We start from the raw sequence: 13034 nt of genomic DNA, 5'->3' as shown, positions 1-13034 counted from the left end.
AATATCGCCTGTCTTTTGACGCCTCACTGAAATGTTCTTTACATGGAGTGAAGGGTTAGGATCCAGGGCCGTAGTTTATGAACTTGCCAAGGTTAATCTCTAGCTATTAGTAAACTTTTGCCTTTAGCCTGCCATTGTGTTCTTTATTTCTTCAAGAAATGTTAACTCTCACTGTGCTTTCCGGATTGAGAAGTTAACACATTATTAGGCCTTGCTGGGTTTTCTATAGTATACAAAATAAATCCTTCTTCCCCTCAAAAGCATGAATTCCAGGCTGCCAGAATTTCAGTTTGAGACATTTTATAGTATACATAGAAAAATAAACTCTTAAGTTGACAAGTTTAGTTATGCTTATCTGCATATCAACATTGTAAGAAGAAACGGAGACCAATTTAAAGCATACACCTGTCTTTAAACAATCTAAAAACACAACATTGCTTCACTTAAGTGCCTCCAACCAAATGCAGTTAATCAATATTCCATAGAACGGAGCATTGTTGTAGGTAAGTGCTGTCCTCTTTTCCCCTGGTGTATATACATCATTCCTGGGCCACATTTAGGGAACAGCGTCTTTTTCTAAGGGAGAAGAAAAGGTGATTTTTAAGACAGAGGTCTAGCAGTGCCCAGAGCCACGTCTACTGCATTTCCTTCCTTTGCTTGATATCCAATCTCAGGGTAGAGCGAAGGAAGGAAAGGAACTACTCTTTCATGGTACCTGTGTGGAGCCGTTCTTGGCTTTTAACTCTTGAGGGATTCTCCCCTGTGGAGCTCCCACCTCAACCCAGGCACTCTTCCACCCCAATTTTATTTTTAGGTCTGTGTGTGTGCTGATCTCTCCTTTGCGCAGTTTCCCAGGCCTCTTGGGCCCAGGTTTGTGGAGTACCTGCATAGCCTTGTGATACATTCAGAATCATCCCAACAGGAGGCTCCAATGGGCCTGAGGGAAACCCCTCTCCAAAATGGGGTCATTCTCCTCAGCCTTCTCTTTTCTGAACTCAGTTCTGGTATTGGGGAGCCATATACCTGTAGGACAAAGACAGATTCACCTCAGGTATGGAAGAGTTGAAGCCTTGCTGTACAACTTGGAATAATGATTCCCCCCTGCCCCCGACAGACGCTGTAGACTCAGAGCAGAGGGTCCATTCCTCAGGACTGAGTCTGGTGCTCAAGGTCTGCTTACAATTCTTCCACCACCACTACCATCCCCACCCACCCACGTATGTATCCTTCTCTTCTTACCTGGCCTAACAGCAACAGGCAGACCAGGAGTACTGCAAAGAGTTTGAGGTGCCACATCTCAGTAGATGGGATATTGGATCATGAAGGCTGGGGACAGTTCCCACTCCCTTTTATAGGTAGATCTGCCTCTTCTATGGTTGCCAAGTGAGATGGGGGCAAAGTTTATATTTGCAGTCAGGGTCACTTTAATAAGTTAATGTCTACCAGAGAGGAATGTGCTCAAGGCCTGCCTTTCAGGCATGTAGTATTTACTGATCCCTCATCTGGACTTTGAGTGATCGTGTTGCTGGCGTGGACCTTTTCACCCATTTTGCCAAAAGTCAGCACTACCTCCTCCCCTTTGAAAAGCCACGTGAAGCCATTGAGGGAGACCAGACACCTGGCCACGTTTTGATTCCAAAATAGCTTAGTGAGATCACTTTAGTCAAAACAGAATTCTAATAATGAGGTCTTCAGAAATAGTGTTGACCCCTTTCAGCCTTGTCTAGGAAAGAAGCACTGACCTATTTTGTTACAGGCAATTGGATAAGGCCCTTATCTCCCATCTGTGGGAGGATACTTCAGCAAGCATGGTCTACAAGTGCCCCAGATCCCCATTTGTATAGATGGACTATCACCCTAATTATTTGTTCCACATCATCTCTGTAAAGAATGGAAACCCAGCTGCAGAAAGTTCAAAGTCTGGCCTACCTGCCATCTCCCAGGGGAAGGACAATCAGGACTGACTGGTGGTGTTTCAATCATGGGTGAATTGAATGAATAAGTATAGGTTGACTTTGTTTCCTTTTTTAAAATGTGAATGAGGAGATAGCAGGGGCCCCTAAATCAGTGAGAGAGCTTGATGGTGGTGATAAACGTTGTCAACCTTGAATTACTAGCTTTCTTGCCAGTAGCTGACTGGGCCTTTTACAGAGCACATCCTTCCAGCAGCCTCAGGGAAGCAGGCATAGGGCTGAGATCTCTCCAAAGCGCAAAATATTGTCACCTTAAGTAGGAACCAACACAAGTTTCTAGACCAAAAAAGAGCATGTACCTAAACTATGAGTAGTTATGGGTACACATTAAATGACATAGACATTTTAATAAATTTGTGCGGAAAGGTGTGAATTCTGAGTAAGATAAATAGGACTTCAGATTTTCCTATGACCTGGAAGGAAAAGCCAAGAAGACAAATGCAGCAAGATTTTTCTTCAGCCTTGTGTCCCCCTGAACACCTGGCTGTTACCTCTTCCCAAAGCCCTTCTCATCTTCACAGGTTGGATATGTGGTGAGGGCCTGCCTGTTCCCAAGGAAAAGTGGAGGAGATGTGGCACAGCTGAAGGTGGAACAGAACAGTCACGAATCCTCTTGCCAAGGGAGAAGAGGGTGGTATGGTGGGCCTCAGAGCTGGGATTGGGCGAGTTGTGACTCCACAGATCTGTCTGCTTGGTTCCAGTCCTCTCAGGACCAGGCAAGGCCTGGAGGGAGATACGACTGCTTGCACTTAAGGAACATTGAGAAGCAGAACTATGCCAAACTCACCTAAGCAATCCTGCAATTTTGAGACTAGTTAGCTGTTCCTTCCCTTTACTCCTGAGCTTTGATACAGAATGACCCCAAGTAGGGGCTTAGCTAGAACTTTTGTGGGGTGGGGAAGAGGCTGTGTGGTGACCTAGTGAACACTGGGTAAGAACACAAATCTGATTAAGTGAAAAACTGAACAGCGTGATATCCTAGAGCCAGTTGGGTCTGTGGACTGAGTTCCAGCCTCCCGTTAACGAGCATAGACGGATGTGCCAAATGGGATTTGGAAAGTGCTGATTCCAAAGACGGATACTTTCTCCTAATCCTCCATTTCTGCCTTCCTGTATTTCAAGGAAAATCAAAGTAGCCTTTTGTATTAACTTATAAAGCCAATACGACAGCCAAGGATAAGGGCCTGAGGCTCTGGGCCCCCTCTGTGCGCGGGGAGAAGGACTATTCATCATCATCATTGGTGTGACAAAACTGCAGAAGCCTTTGTAGCTCAAGCCTCTCTGTTTTTTTTTGGCCTCACCACAAGGTATGCAGGATCTTAGTTCCTCGACCAGGGATGGAACTCGCGCCCCCTGCGGTAGAAGCGCAGAGTCTCAACGACTGGACCGTCCGGGAAGTCCCTTAAGCCTCTATCTTGTATGCCATCCCTCCTCCCAAAAGTAAAGATGCATTAGTTACTGCCTGTGCAAGGAATCACTGTGAGGGAGAGTATTTCATGTGTCTACAAACTCTGTAGTTGTTTTATTTAAATATGGAGCAAAATCAAACTTTTTAAAAACAAAGCAGCATCCAAACAGCATTAAACTGAAGTGACAGAAGTTGTCCACAGCCATCCCACATCCCTTGAGTAGCTGTGGCCTATTCCTGACATTAAAAAATAAAAATTGTAAAAGTCTAGGGGTGCTCTACAATCAAGTATTTTGCTGAATGAATCAACCCAAAGTACATGTTCCTTCCTCCAGCAGAAAGGTCAAGGCAGCCATAAGGAGAAATGCTTGGCTGGGAGGCAGGAGCCGGGGGCCCAGGTAGGGGAGCTGACCAGATGCCAGCCCTGCCCCTCTTTGGGCTTTAGTTCCTTGTTCTGTCAATGAGATGGGAGCATATCTCTGAGGCCCCTCAGGCACTGACATTTGGGGGTTCAAATGATTAATTTAGAAGAAGAAAGTGAGACTGAAGCATGTTCGATAGCTTACAGCTTGGAAACTCTGAATACAACAATACAAGTGTTTCTGAGGTTAAGTGCCTAGGGTGAAATGGGAGACAGAGTGTGTAGCTACATGAGCAGCTATCTGAAACACATTCCAGGTAGAGGGGAAATCATGAAGGGCTTGACAGTAATTGGAAACTTTTTGCTGCCCCTGAGCAGGAGATGCCTAATGAAAAATGAAAGCCTCTGAAATGGACAGACTTTTCCAGGTAAAACTTCAACAAAGGGTCAAAGTGTATTTGCTCAATTGCTGGCTAGAACTGGCACGGACTTCTGGGCCTGCATCTCTGGGACTCTGCTGGCCAATGGAAGAATCCCCTTTGCCGCATTCTGCAGAGATAAAAGCCCTTGTGGGAGCAGGTGCACTGCTGGGGAAAAGAAGGGGTAAATGAACACGGGATTGTGCCCCAGCAGCAGATGAAGGAGCCACACCCTGGCTGGAGGCTCCTGGTGGGTGGGTTATAGGCACAGAGGCCCACAACAGTGATCCCTCATTAAGAGACTTCACCCATTTTCCTTTTCTTTATGGATTTCTACAGATAGAATAAACCATAAAATGATCCCAGATCCCATACATATCATGTACAGGAGGAGCACTGAGCTATAACTCACATTCCACACCATCCACCAGCCCCACACCACCCCCGCAGGACCCTGCTATACAGAGCTCTGGGTCTCCAAGCGTAGAGAGGGAAGCCCCTTGGTGAGGGACAGGCTTAAAGCAGCCTTTAACAATTTTATCCAAACGCAGCAGCTTAGCATGTGCAAGGGCTTACAGGACAGTCTTCTCCGTAGAGCACTCCTGGGGTAAAAGGTTTCAGACCAAGAGGCTCAGTGCCTGGTCTGGGCTAAGAAAGGGTAAGTTTGATTTCGGGCTGATAATCTCCACAGGGCTCAAAAGAACCAGAATAAAAGCCTAAGGGTAAAATGAAGCCAAGATATGGGACAAAGAAGGGTGGCCATAGTCCCTAGGAAGCTTGGGGCTAAAACTGGAGGGAAAAAAAAAACAGAGATCAATGGCCTGTCAAGGCAGTGATGGATCCTCCCCTGGCCGGTGAACCTGTTCAAACTATGCCAGGTTAAGGATGCATTTACACCTTCTTCAGGCCCACAGCTTTCCCCAGATTCTCAAAGGAGTCTATAACCCATATACGTTGCAGATCAGGCAGCAAGCCCTGGGAATAAACTTGGACAAAAAGCCAAACAGGAAAATTAGACTATGTTTGGTGAGACAAGAGTTTTCATCACACCGCTGCCCTTTGATAAGCCTGTACCACCCTGCCAGACTCTTACATGCCACTCATTTCACTGTTACCTCAGACCTATGGCTTTGTCTTAATACATCTATTTGATGAATGCGAAGCTCACAGCTAAGGAGTGAGGGTTTCTTGCCTTTATCACACATTGAGGAGGCAACAGTTAAAGGCTATGGGCCCAAGTCTCAGCTGTACCTCCTTCTCCTGCCTCACGATCAGTGCCATCTTACTGATTTTTGTTTTGTTTTGAGGTAGTTTTGGTTCCTGAAAGGCAGGAACAATCATTAGAATAAGAAGGAAAGACACAGCCTGGGCCAGATGCTGGCTGCCCTGTGAAGGTTGCTGCTCTGGACCAGCAGGAAATCTCCTTCCATACACAGCTAAAAAGCAGTTAGCAACCTGGTACAAACACAGCCAGCTTGCTGACCCCAGCTCTAGAGGCAAAGGGGTCACCTCACCCTTCCCCTTCATAGCTGACTTCCTATCATGTGGTACAGCACAGCTCTAAGAGCACAAACTTTGGTGCTCTACCATTCACTAGCTGTATAATTTGAGGCAAATTACTTAACCTCTCTGTGCCTGTGTCCTCATCTGCAAAATGAGTGTAATAGTGATACTTCAAAGGTAGTTTTGAAGGAAAAAAAACCCGAAAAACCAAAGGTAGTTGTGAGGTTTAAAAGAACTTTTTTGTGTAAAGGGCTAAGAAGAGTACCTGACATACTGTAACTACTAGATTTTATTGTCAGTATGGAAATAGTGGGCAGGGAGCCAACATTACCCACAGTCGATGCCATCTACAACTGTTCAGCTACAGGAGTAGCTGCAGCTACATTCTTGTGGGTTATGGAACAAGAAGCGAGCCATAATCCTTCACCAAACTCAGACTAGCCAAAACCGTTCAGGACTCATGCTGGGGAGGGGAATTCATGAACTTGAAAAGTAGCAGTCACATCCAAGGACTCTGCTCACACAAAACGCAATATCATAACAGTGCAGCCTACAATAAGTTTATTGTGTCTTCAAGACACTGCAATGTAGACTCCTCTCCCAGAGAAGGGTCTTTCAGAGACAAGGAACTATTATCCAGATGAGTTGCTCATTTGTCATTTTCATAGGCCGCTGGATTCTTCCTCTTGGATTTCTCAAACTCCTGTGTTCCCCATGTGTAGACAAGATAAAACACTACGAATGCTATAAAAATAATAAATGAAAATAAGCAGTGAGCACTTACAAGACACATGGATCTCAGTCCTCTTTTCTGACTCACAACATATTCTGCCTTCCTGTCTCTAGTTTTTAAGAAACCACTCTTAAACGAGACGATCAAGAAAAGTTACATTACAAACCCATTTTTACAGGTGTGTAAAAGAAAGGGGTTTACCCAGGAAAATTTGTGACCAGCTCTTCCCTTACCGCTCCCCTGTTGCACATTTTAAAATATTTTAACGAGATAACTGAGATCAAATTCACATAACATACACTTCATCATTTAACCATTTTGAAACGTACACTTCTGTGGTTTTTAGCAAAGTCACAATGTTGTGCAACTATCATCACTATCTGCTGCACCTTTAACACAAAACAGTTCATCGCTAAGAAGTGGGTAAAGATGACCTCAGAGGGAGACGCTGGAGTCACACAAGTGACCTTGGGCCTGTCATTTAAGTTCTCTATGACTCACCTCCCTCATCTATAAGATGGGGAGGATATGACCAGTTCAGCGTCATTCAGGACTATTCAATGAGAAAACGTGTGTATGGCGAGCTGCAGAGTGCTCAGTGAGGGACCCGCAGTGCCCATTGTGGATGGGAGTCCAGCCCCCCGCCCGGCCAGAGCACTCACGCGGCGCGACGCGAAGGATGCACGCCCGAGTGCGGCGCAGCATGTTGGGGATGCCCTTGCTGAAGTAGTGCGGGAAGGCGCGCTGCTCGAAGGGCGACAAGCTGTAGGTGATTACATGCCGCATCCGCATCAGATGCCCAAACTCGCGGCCCATGGTCGCGGTGGCGCCTGCAGGACGGAAGGTGGAAAGGCGCTGGGCTCAGGCCGCGGACATGCCGCCCCCAACCCGAGGCTCTCCCCGGCGCTCCTCATCCCTCCCAGCGTAGACGGCGCCCCCCACCCCCCCGGGCCACCGAGACCGCACTACCGGACCCCACTCCCGCACCGAGGTCACCTCGCCCTCCGGAGCGCGGAATCCACCGGCTTCCGTCCACCACTTCCGGTAGGATCGGACGCCGCGCTAGGAGGCAGTGAGGTCACTTCCGGGAGGACCACTTCTCGGCTGTCTCCGGAGGAAGGCGCCATCCTCACCGGGCGGGAGAAGAGCGCCCCGGCCGAGTGACGTGAGGTGGGTGGTGCCTGCTTGGGGGTGGGGCCAAGTGCGACTGAGTGGGCTCTGGGGCCCGGCGGCACCCTCTCGAGCCTCTCAGGCTTCTCCTCGGTTCCCGCCTTTCCCGGGAGCCGCACGGACTAAGAGTTGAAGAGCCAGGGCCCCGCCGGCCTCGAGGGCCTCGCTGGCCGCGCGCTTAGGTCAGGTGTTCTCCCGCGGTGGAGAGCGCCCCTGAGGCCGCCGCCCGGCAGCCGACGCGAGGTTTTGTAGGGTTTTGTCCAGTAGCTGGAACAGGAATCGGTTATGTTCAAGCTCTCAGCGACCTCAGGCCCCGAATCAGGGACACGGATCTGGGACTTCTCTTGGCACCCACCGGATTAGAATCCACTGGCAGGGTGTAGACTTTCCCAAGAGAGAATAAAAATGTTTCCTCAAATTTAGCCACAGGAGCCCTCAAGTAATAGTCCAGCAACTGCTGAACAGCTGTTAGTGGTGGTAGGAGGGAAGAAAGAGGCGACCTCCACAGCAGCCGGCTTCTCTCGGACAGGGTTCTGCCGCGGGCGGGATGTCACGTTGCCCACAGTTCACTCCACTTCCCAGGAGGGGAGCGATTCCATTTTCGGAAAAGTGCTGTCTGCTTAAGGATGCCGCTGTCCCGTACAGCTGACTGACTTTTCTACTTGATGCAGCATGTCTGTAAATGTTTTGTTCATGGCATTGCTGGCCATGTGTAATCTAGGACTAAGTTCTCATTCAACAGTTTGGCTGTGTTTTATAACCCTGCTTACCAGCCACGGGCCAGGGAGGCTTGGCAGGCAATGAACTTAAAATTTACAAATAGGGACTTCCCTGGTGGCGCAGTGGCTAAGAATCCACCTGCCAATGCAGGGGACACGGGTTCGAGCCCTGGTCCAGGAAGATCCCACATGCCGTGGAGTAACTAAGCCCATGTGTCACAACTACTGAGCCTGAGCTCTAGAGCCAGCGAGCCACAACTACTGACCCCACGTGCCACAACTACTGAAGCCGGCATGCCTAGAGCCCGTGCTCCGCAACAAGAGAAGCCACCGCAACACAAGGAAAAGCAGCCCCCGCTCGCGGCAACTAGAGAAAGCTCGTGTGCAGCGATGAAGACCCAATGCAGCCAAAAATAAATAATAAATAAATTTATTTTAAAAATATTTACAAATATACCTCGGTTTTATCAGCCTGGGTACTGCATAGACTGGTCTGTATCTTATACCATGAGTATATTCAGCTCTTCATTGTGCACGCATCTCATTTTTTCTAAAACAATCTCTAGCCTGATTTTAGCTCAGAGGCAAGAACATAAATACTTATAACAGTTAAGAACAAAAATATCCTAGCAAATTCTACCACCATTAGAGTGATTAATAAAACTTTCAATTATTTTCTAGCACCTGAAAACACCTCTAAACCTTTCAGCTAAAGTATGTACAGATGAATGTGCAGACCAAAGTAAAGGCATCAAGATAATTGTATTTAAAAATGAGTCAGGATTAAAGGCGATGTCCTCCTTTTTAAAAGCATATTGCAGTATTCCAAGTACATATCCTTACTAAGCTACCTGAGAGAACTAGGCAACTTAATAGTTCTGTGCTCTCTGGAATTTCGTTGCCAATTGTGACTTTCTCTCACCCTCCAAATCAACATGCAGTAAATTATTCTAAGCACCTGGAAGTGGGAGAGGTGATGAGAATAGAGAGGGAGAGTAAACCGAATACCATAAGTTGCATACCAACAGATCTGTGTATCATCATGAATAATTAGTTAGCCTTTCCATGTCCCTTGGAAGTTTCAGCAAGCACCTAAGGAACACTTTAAGAATGCTAATCTCTCTCAGAAAATGGGTGGTTTTATTTTAAGATCCTTCCTCAATTCCTCTTAGCCTTTCAGCTACATAACTAGTCCATTAACTTAAGCGATTTTAAATAAATGCCAGGGAAAAGGAAAAGGAAAGCTACATAACCAAGTAAATCTGTATCTAATTAGGAGAAATTGGATAAATAGCTGTTTGACATACAGCTGATAAAATTACCTTCAGCTAGGCATCCTTGATGTCTGATTACAGAAGTGAACCTAGCCCACGCACACACCTAAAATTTATTTAAGAGACCAACAGAGGCTCTTCCTGGCTTTTAGGAAGAAGACTGGTATGGGGAAACGTGTTTCTTGCTAATTCTTCCAAGCCATGGCACTTCCCAGCAAGTTCTTCCTTTGTTTTTGCTGCTTTGCCTGGCTCTGTTTTCCTATTAGCCTTGGTTCTCAGGCCTCTAGGGGAGAAGCTCAGGTTGCAGCTGTTGCTCCATTGGAAACTGAGGCTGAGACTCGGTCCTCTCTGCAGCCTCTAGATGGGAGACACAGACCTGGCCTCCTTTCCCCTCTCTTTAAGGTTCTGTACGATGCGCAAACGGAGACCCCCAGGCTGCAGCCAGATGACAGAGCTTTGCACTACATGAAGAGGCTCTATAAGGCATGTGCTACCAAGGAGGGGATCCCGAAATCCAACAGAAGTCACCTCTACAACACTGTTCGGCTCTTCACCCCCTGTGCCCAGCACAAGCAGGCTCCTGGGGACCAGGTGACAGGTGTGTAGGAGCAGACTGGTTAATGTGTGGAGGGAAGAAGATAGACTTTCTGCATTTCAGTTACAGAAAGGATCTGGCCCTTGCTCCTTGACTTACATTTTACTTTGCATGATACTCAATATCAAATTCCAGACAAATCTGGTACTTGATCTTATTGTTTCTTCCTAATGCTCTCATGGGTTAAGCTGCGCTAATATGATAGAAGAGACTTAATGGCCCTAAAGGCTGGGAAAGTGCTGCTGGAGGTTAGCATCTTGTCCAAGGTCACAAAATCAAGACTGGAAAAGAGGTATTTTGACTTCCAGTTGCATATTCTTCTCATTCTACCAATTCTGGCCTGGATATGTGCCTAAAGAATCTCTTTCAGTTGTTGGTGTGTTTTATGAAACAGGATATTTCCCCATGTTTGTTGCTTTCTGTGAGAGGAAAGCTTAAGTACCTATGTGGAACAGTAGATTCTTATAAGAACAAAGCATTAGTCAACAATTTTGTGTGTGAGAGAGAATGGAACAGCACTATTAAAAAACAGAATCTATATTCACTAGCTCATAACTTACAGAAAACCCTTCTAACTCAGCAGGTCCTTTGTGGCTATTTAAAACCTTTCCTCCTTCCTTGATGTCCTGTTTTGTTATAGTGGGTTTAGAGCCTCCATTTGTTGTCGGTCTCAAGTGTTCCAAATTAACTTAGACAATTATGTTTTCTTTATTGATTCTGTCCATAAGGACTTGAATGTTTTCTTAACAAGCCTGGCAAGTGTCTTTATTACATTTTTCCCCTTAGAGACTCTTCAAGAGAAAAATACTGCTCTCCTCCTTAGCTTCCTCTATGTTTGAAGCAAATTATTAAGATTCTGAAACTTCAGAATGTAGTGAGTCCCCGTTTTAATTCACCACCAGAGCTGTTCTGAATTGCTGGTGATTAAGTATCCAGCTGTAAGTGCTGGGACTTAGTTATGGTACTGGTTACCTGCTTTTTTTTTTTATAACCCCCATCCCACCCCAACTTTTGTTTTGAGACTTGAGAAAGTGGAAAAGAAGGGTGGAAGCACATTCTGAGGTGCTAATTCCTTGATCTGACTTTGCGTTCCTTTCGATTTGTATTGAGCATTACTGGTGGCGTGTTTTTCTCCTCAGGTACCCTCCCGTCATCAGTGGACCTGCTGTTTAACCTGGATCGTGTTACTGCTGTTGAACATTTACTCAAGTCAGTCTTGCTATACACTTTCAACAACTCCGTTTCTTTTCCCTCTCCTGTTAAATGTGTGTGCAACCTGGTGATAAAAGAGCCAGAGTTTTCTAGCAAGACTCTCCCAAGAGTTCCATACTCATTTACCTTTCACTCACAGTTTGAACTTAGAAAGAAATACAGATGGATTGAGATTGATGTGACGGCTCTCCTTCAGCCTCTAGTGGCCTCCAACAAGAGGAGTATTCACATGTCTGTAAACGTTACGTGTGTGAAAGACCAGCTGCAGCATCCTTCAGCGCAGGACGGTCCACTTAACATGACTCTTCTGGTAGCCCCCTCACTGCTTTTATATCTGAATGACACAAGTGCTCAGGCTTATCACAGGTGGTATTCCCTCCACTATAAAAAGAGGCCTTCACAGGGTCCTGACCAGAAGAGAGAGCTGTCTGCCTATCCCATGGGAGAAGAGGCTGCTGAGGGTGTAAGATCGTCCCGTCACCGGAGAGATCAGGAAACTGTCAGCTCTGAATTGAAGAAGCCTCTGGTTCCAGCTTCATTCAATCTGAGTGAATACTTCAAACAGTTTCTTTTTCCCCAAAATGAGTGTGAGCTCCATGACTTTAGACTCAGCTTTAGTCAGCTGAAGTGGGACAACTGGATTGTGGCTCCACACAAATACAACCCTCGATACTGTAAAGGGGACTGTCCCAGGGCGGTCGGACATCGGTATGGCTCTCCGGTTCACACCATGGTGCAGAACATCATCCACGAGAAGCTCGATTCCTCAGTGCCGAGACCATCCTGTGTACCTGCCAAGTACAGCCCTTTGAGTGTTTTGGCTATTGAGCCTGATGGCTCAATCGCTTATAAAGAATATGAAGATATGATAGCCACTAAGTGCACCTGTCGTTAACATAGGCTCCTCTCAAGTAAAACCGTGAGTCTCCTGGCCAAAGTAAATATCGTGCGCCTGTCTGTGCCTTTGGGAGAAAGCTTCATGTATCAAATCTCTCAATGTAATGCAGTGTGTTGTGTAAGGAGGAGCCTGTGTAGATTAGCACATTCTGTGGCATCTATCACTGTAAAGGGATAACAGCTGCCTTACTCATTTCCAAATGTAAATAAAATGTACTTCTTTTGGAAAGCTTTAAATTTTTTTCCCCTGAGTGATTATTTTTTCCTTTTGTAGGAGTCTTGTTTTTGATGTAAGAAAAAAAAACTTAATTAGCATAAATCTTGGATGGAACTGCAGCTCTAAATAGACAATTCAGATTGCTATAGTCTTATTTAATGGAACCATAAATTCCTGTGAGTGGCATAAATTTTCTCTGTGTGTGGTTTTAATTAAAGATTTGCTTTTAAATGGTCATTTGAGAGGGAGAGGAAATGTGTCTAAAAGATAGTCTCAGCTCCACTTACTATCCCTTTTTCAGAGTGAGAGAGACTAACTTCTCTATATCCTGACGAAGTGAGAGTCATTAGACTAGAGAGTATGCAATATAACCCATTTCTGTTGTATTAGTGATTGGTACTAACTCTGCTCCTTAGATGGCTTGTATAAATTGGTTGACTCATGTCAAACAATAACATTTGTCCCATTTATTTAAAGGAAATAGCCTTGCAAATTTTCCCAAGAAAATGCAGAGTTCAAGGTTTTTAAAACGTATTTTCTCCTTTATATATTT

The 13034-nt window shown here is 45.9% G+C and overlaps 3 protein-coding genes across 5 annotated transcripts; 1 reads left to right on the top strand and 2 right to left on the bottom strand.

The window, feature by feature from the left end:
- Positions 1 to 267: 267 nt before the first annotated feature.
- Positions 268 to 1329, bottom strand: LEAP2 (liver enriched antimicrobial peptide 2). The gene is made up of 3 exons (XM_065874825.1): positions 1240 to 1329; positions 884 to 1023; positions 268 to 576 (listed from the first exon to the last, which is right to left on the bottom strand). Exons 1-3 carry the CDS (start codon positions 1294 to 1296, stop codon positions 540 to 542), a joined length of 234 nt encoding a protein of 77 aa, XP_065730897.1. The 5' UTR covers positions 1297 to 1329; the 3' UTR covers positions 268 to 539.
- Positions 1330 to 5926: 4597 nt separating this feature from the next.
- UQCRQ (ubiquinol-cytochrome c reductase complex III subunit VII) lies at positions 5927 to 7437 on the bottom strand. 3 transcript variants are annotated; one of them, XM_065874914.1, is made up of 3 exons: positions 7385 to 7437; positions 7060 to 7227; positions 5927 to 6408 (listed from the first exon to the last, which is right to left on the bottom strand). In XM_065874914.1, the coding sequence occupies exons 2-3, from the start codon at positions 7211 to 7213 to the stop codon at positions 6314 to 6316; spliced, it is 249 nt and encodes an 82-aa protein (XP_065730986.1). In that variant the 5' UTR covers positions 7214 to 7227; positions 7385 to 7437; the 3' UTR covers positions 5927 to 6313. The 3 variants fall into 3 exon arrangements, with proteins under 3 accessions (XP_065730986.1, XP_065730984.1, XP_065730985.1); XM_065874912.1 differs by having other exon boundaries at positions 7377 to 7436; XM_065874913.1 differs by having other exon boundaries at positions 7394 to 7422.
- Positions 7438 to 9703: 2266 nt separating this feature from the next.
- GDF9 (growth differentiation factor 9) lies at positions 9704 to 12667 on the top strand. The gene is made up of 2 exons (XM_065873227.1): positions 9704 to 10158; positions 11295 to 12667. The coding sequence occupies exons 1-2, from the start codon at positions 9762 to 9764 to the stop codon at positions 12260 to 12262; spliced, it is 1365 nt and encodes a 454-aa protein (XP_065729299.1). The 5' UTR covers positions 9704 to 9761; the 3' UTR covers positions 12263 to 12667.
- The last annotated feature ends 367 nt before the right edge of the window (positions 12668 to 13034 follow it).

Source organism: Phocoena phocoena, chromosome 3 (genome assembly GCF_963924675.1).
Source record: "Phocoena phocoena chromosome 3, mPhoPho1.1, whole genome shotgun sequence".
In the NCBI taxonomy this organism is placed as follows: Eukaryota; Metazoa; Chordata; class Mammalia; order Artiodactyla; family Phocoenidae; genus Phocoena; species Phocoena phocoena.
This window is presented reverse-complemented; position numbering and strand designations above follow the sequence as displayed.

What these genes read in the sequence shown, in the direction of transcription:
- LEAP2 (XM_065874825.1), bottom strand. Translation starts at nt 1,296, where the DNA reads ATGTGGCACCTCAAACTCTTTGCAGTACTCCTGGTCTGCCTGTTGCTG. An exon ending in GCCTGTTGCTGTTAGGCCAG is followed by an intron (nt 1,024 to 1,239) that starts GTAAGAAGAGAA and finishes TTTGTCCTACAG; the next exon opens with GTATATGGCTCCCCAATACC. An exon ending in TGTATCACAAGGCTATGCAG is followed by an intron (nt 577 to 883) that starts GTACTCCACAAA and finishes CTTCTCCCTTAG; the next exon opens with AAAAAGACGCTGTTCCCTAA.
- UQCRQ (XM_065874914.1), bottom strand. Translation starts at nt 7,213, where the DNA reads ATGGGCCGCGAGTTTGGGCATCTGATGCGGATGCGGCATGTAATCACC. An exon ending in CATCCTTCGCGTCGCGCCGC is followed by an intron (nt 6,409 to 7,059) that starts GTGAGTGCTCTG and finishes TTATTTTTATAG; the next exon opens with CATTCGTAGTGTTTTATCTT.
- GDF9 (XM_065873227.1), top strand. Translation starts at nt 9,762, where the DNA reads ATGGCACTTCCCAGCAAGTTCTTCCTTTGTTTTTGCTGCTTTGCCTGG. An exon ending in TCCTGGGGACCAGGTGACAG is followed by an intron (nt 10,159 to 11,294) that starts GTGTGTAGGAGC and finishes TTTTCTCCTCAG; the next exon opens with GTACCCTCCCGTCATCAGTG.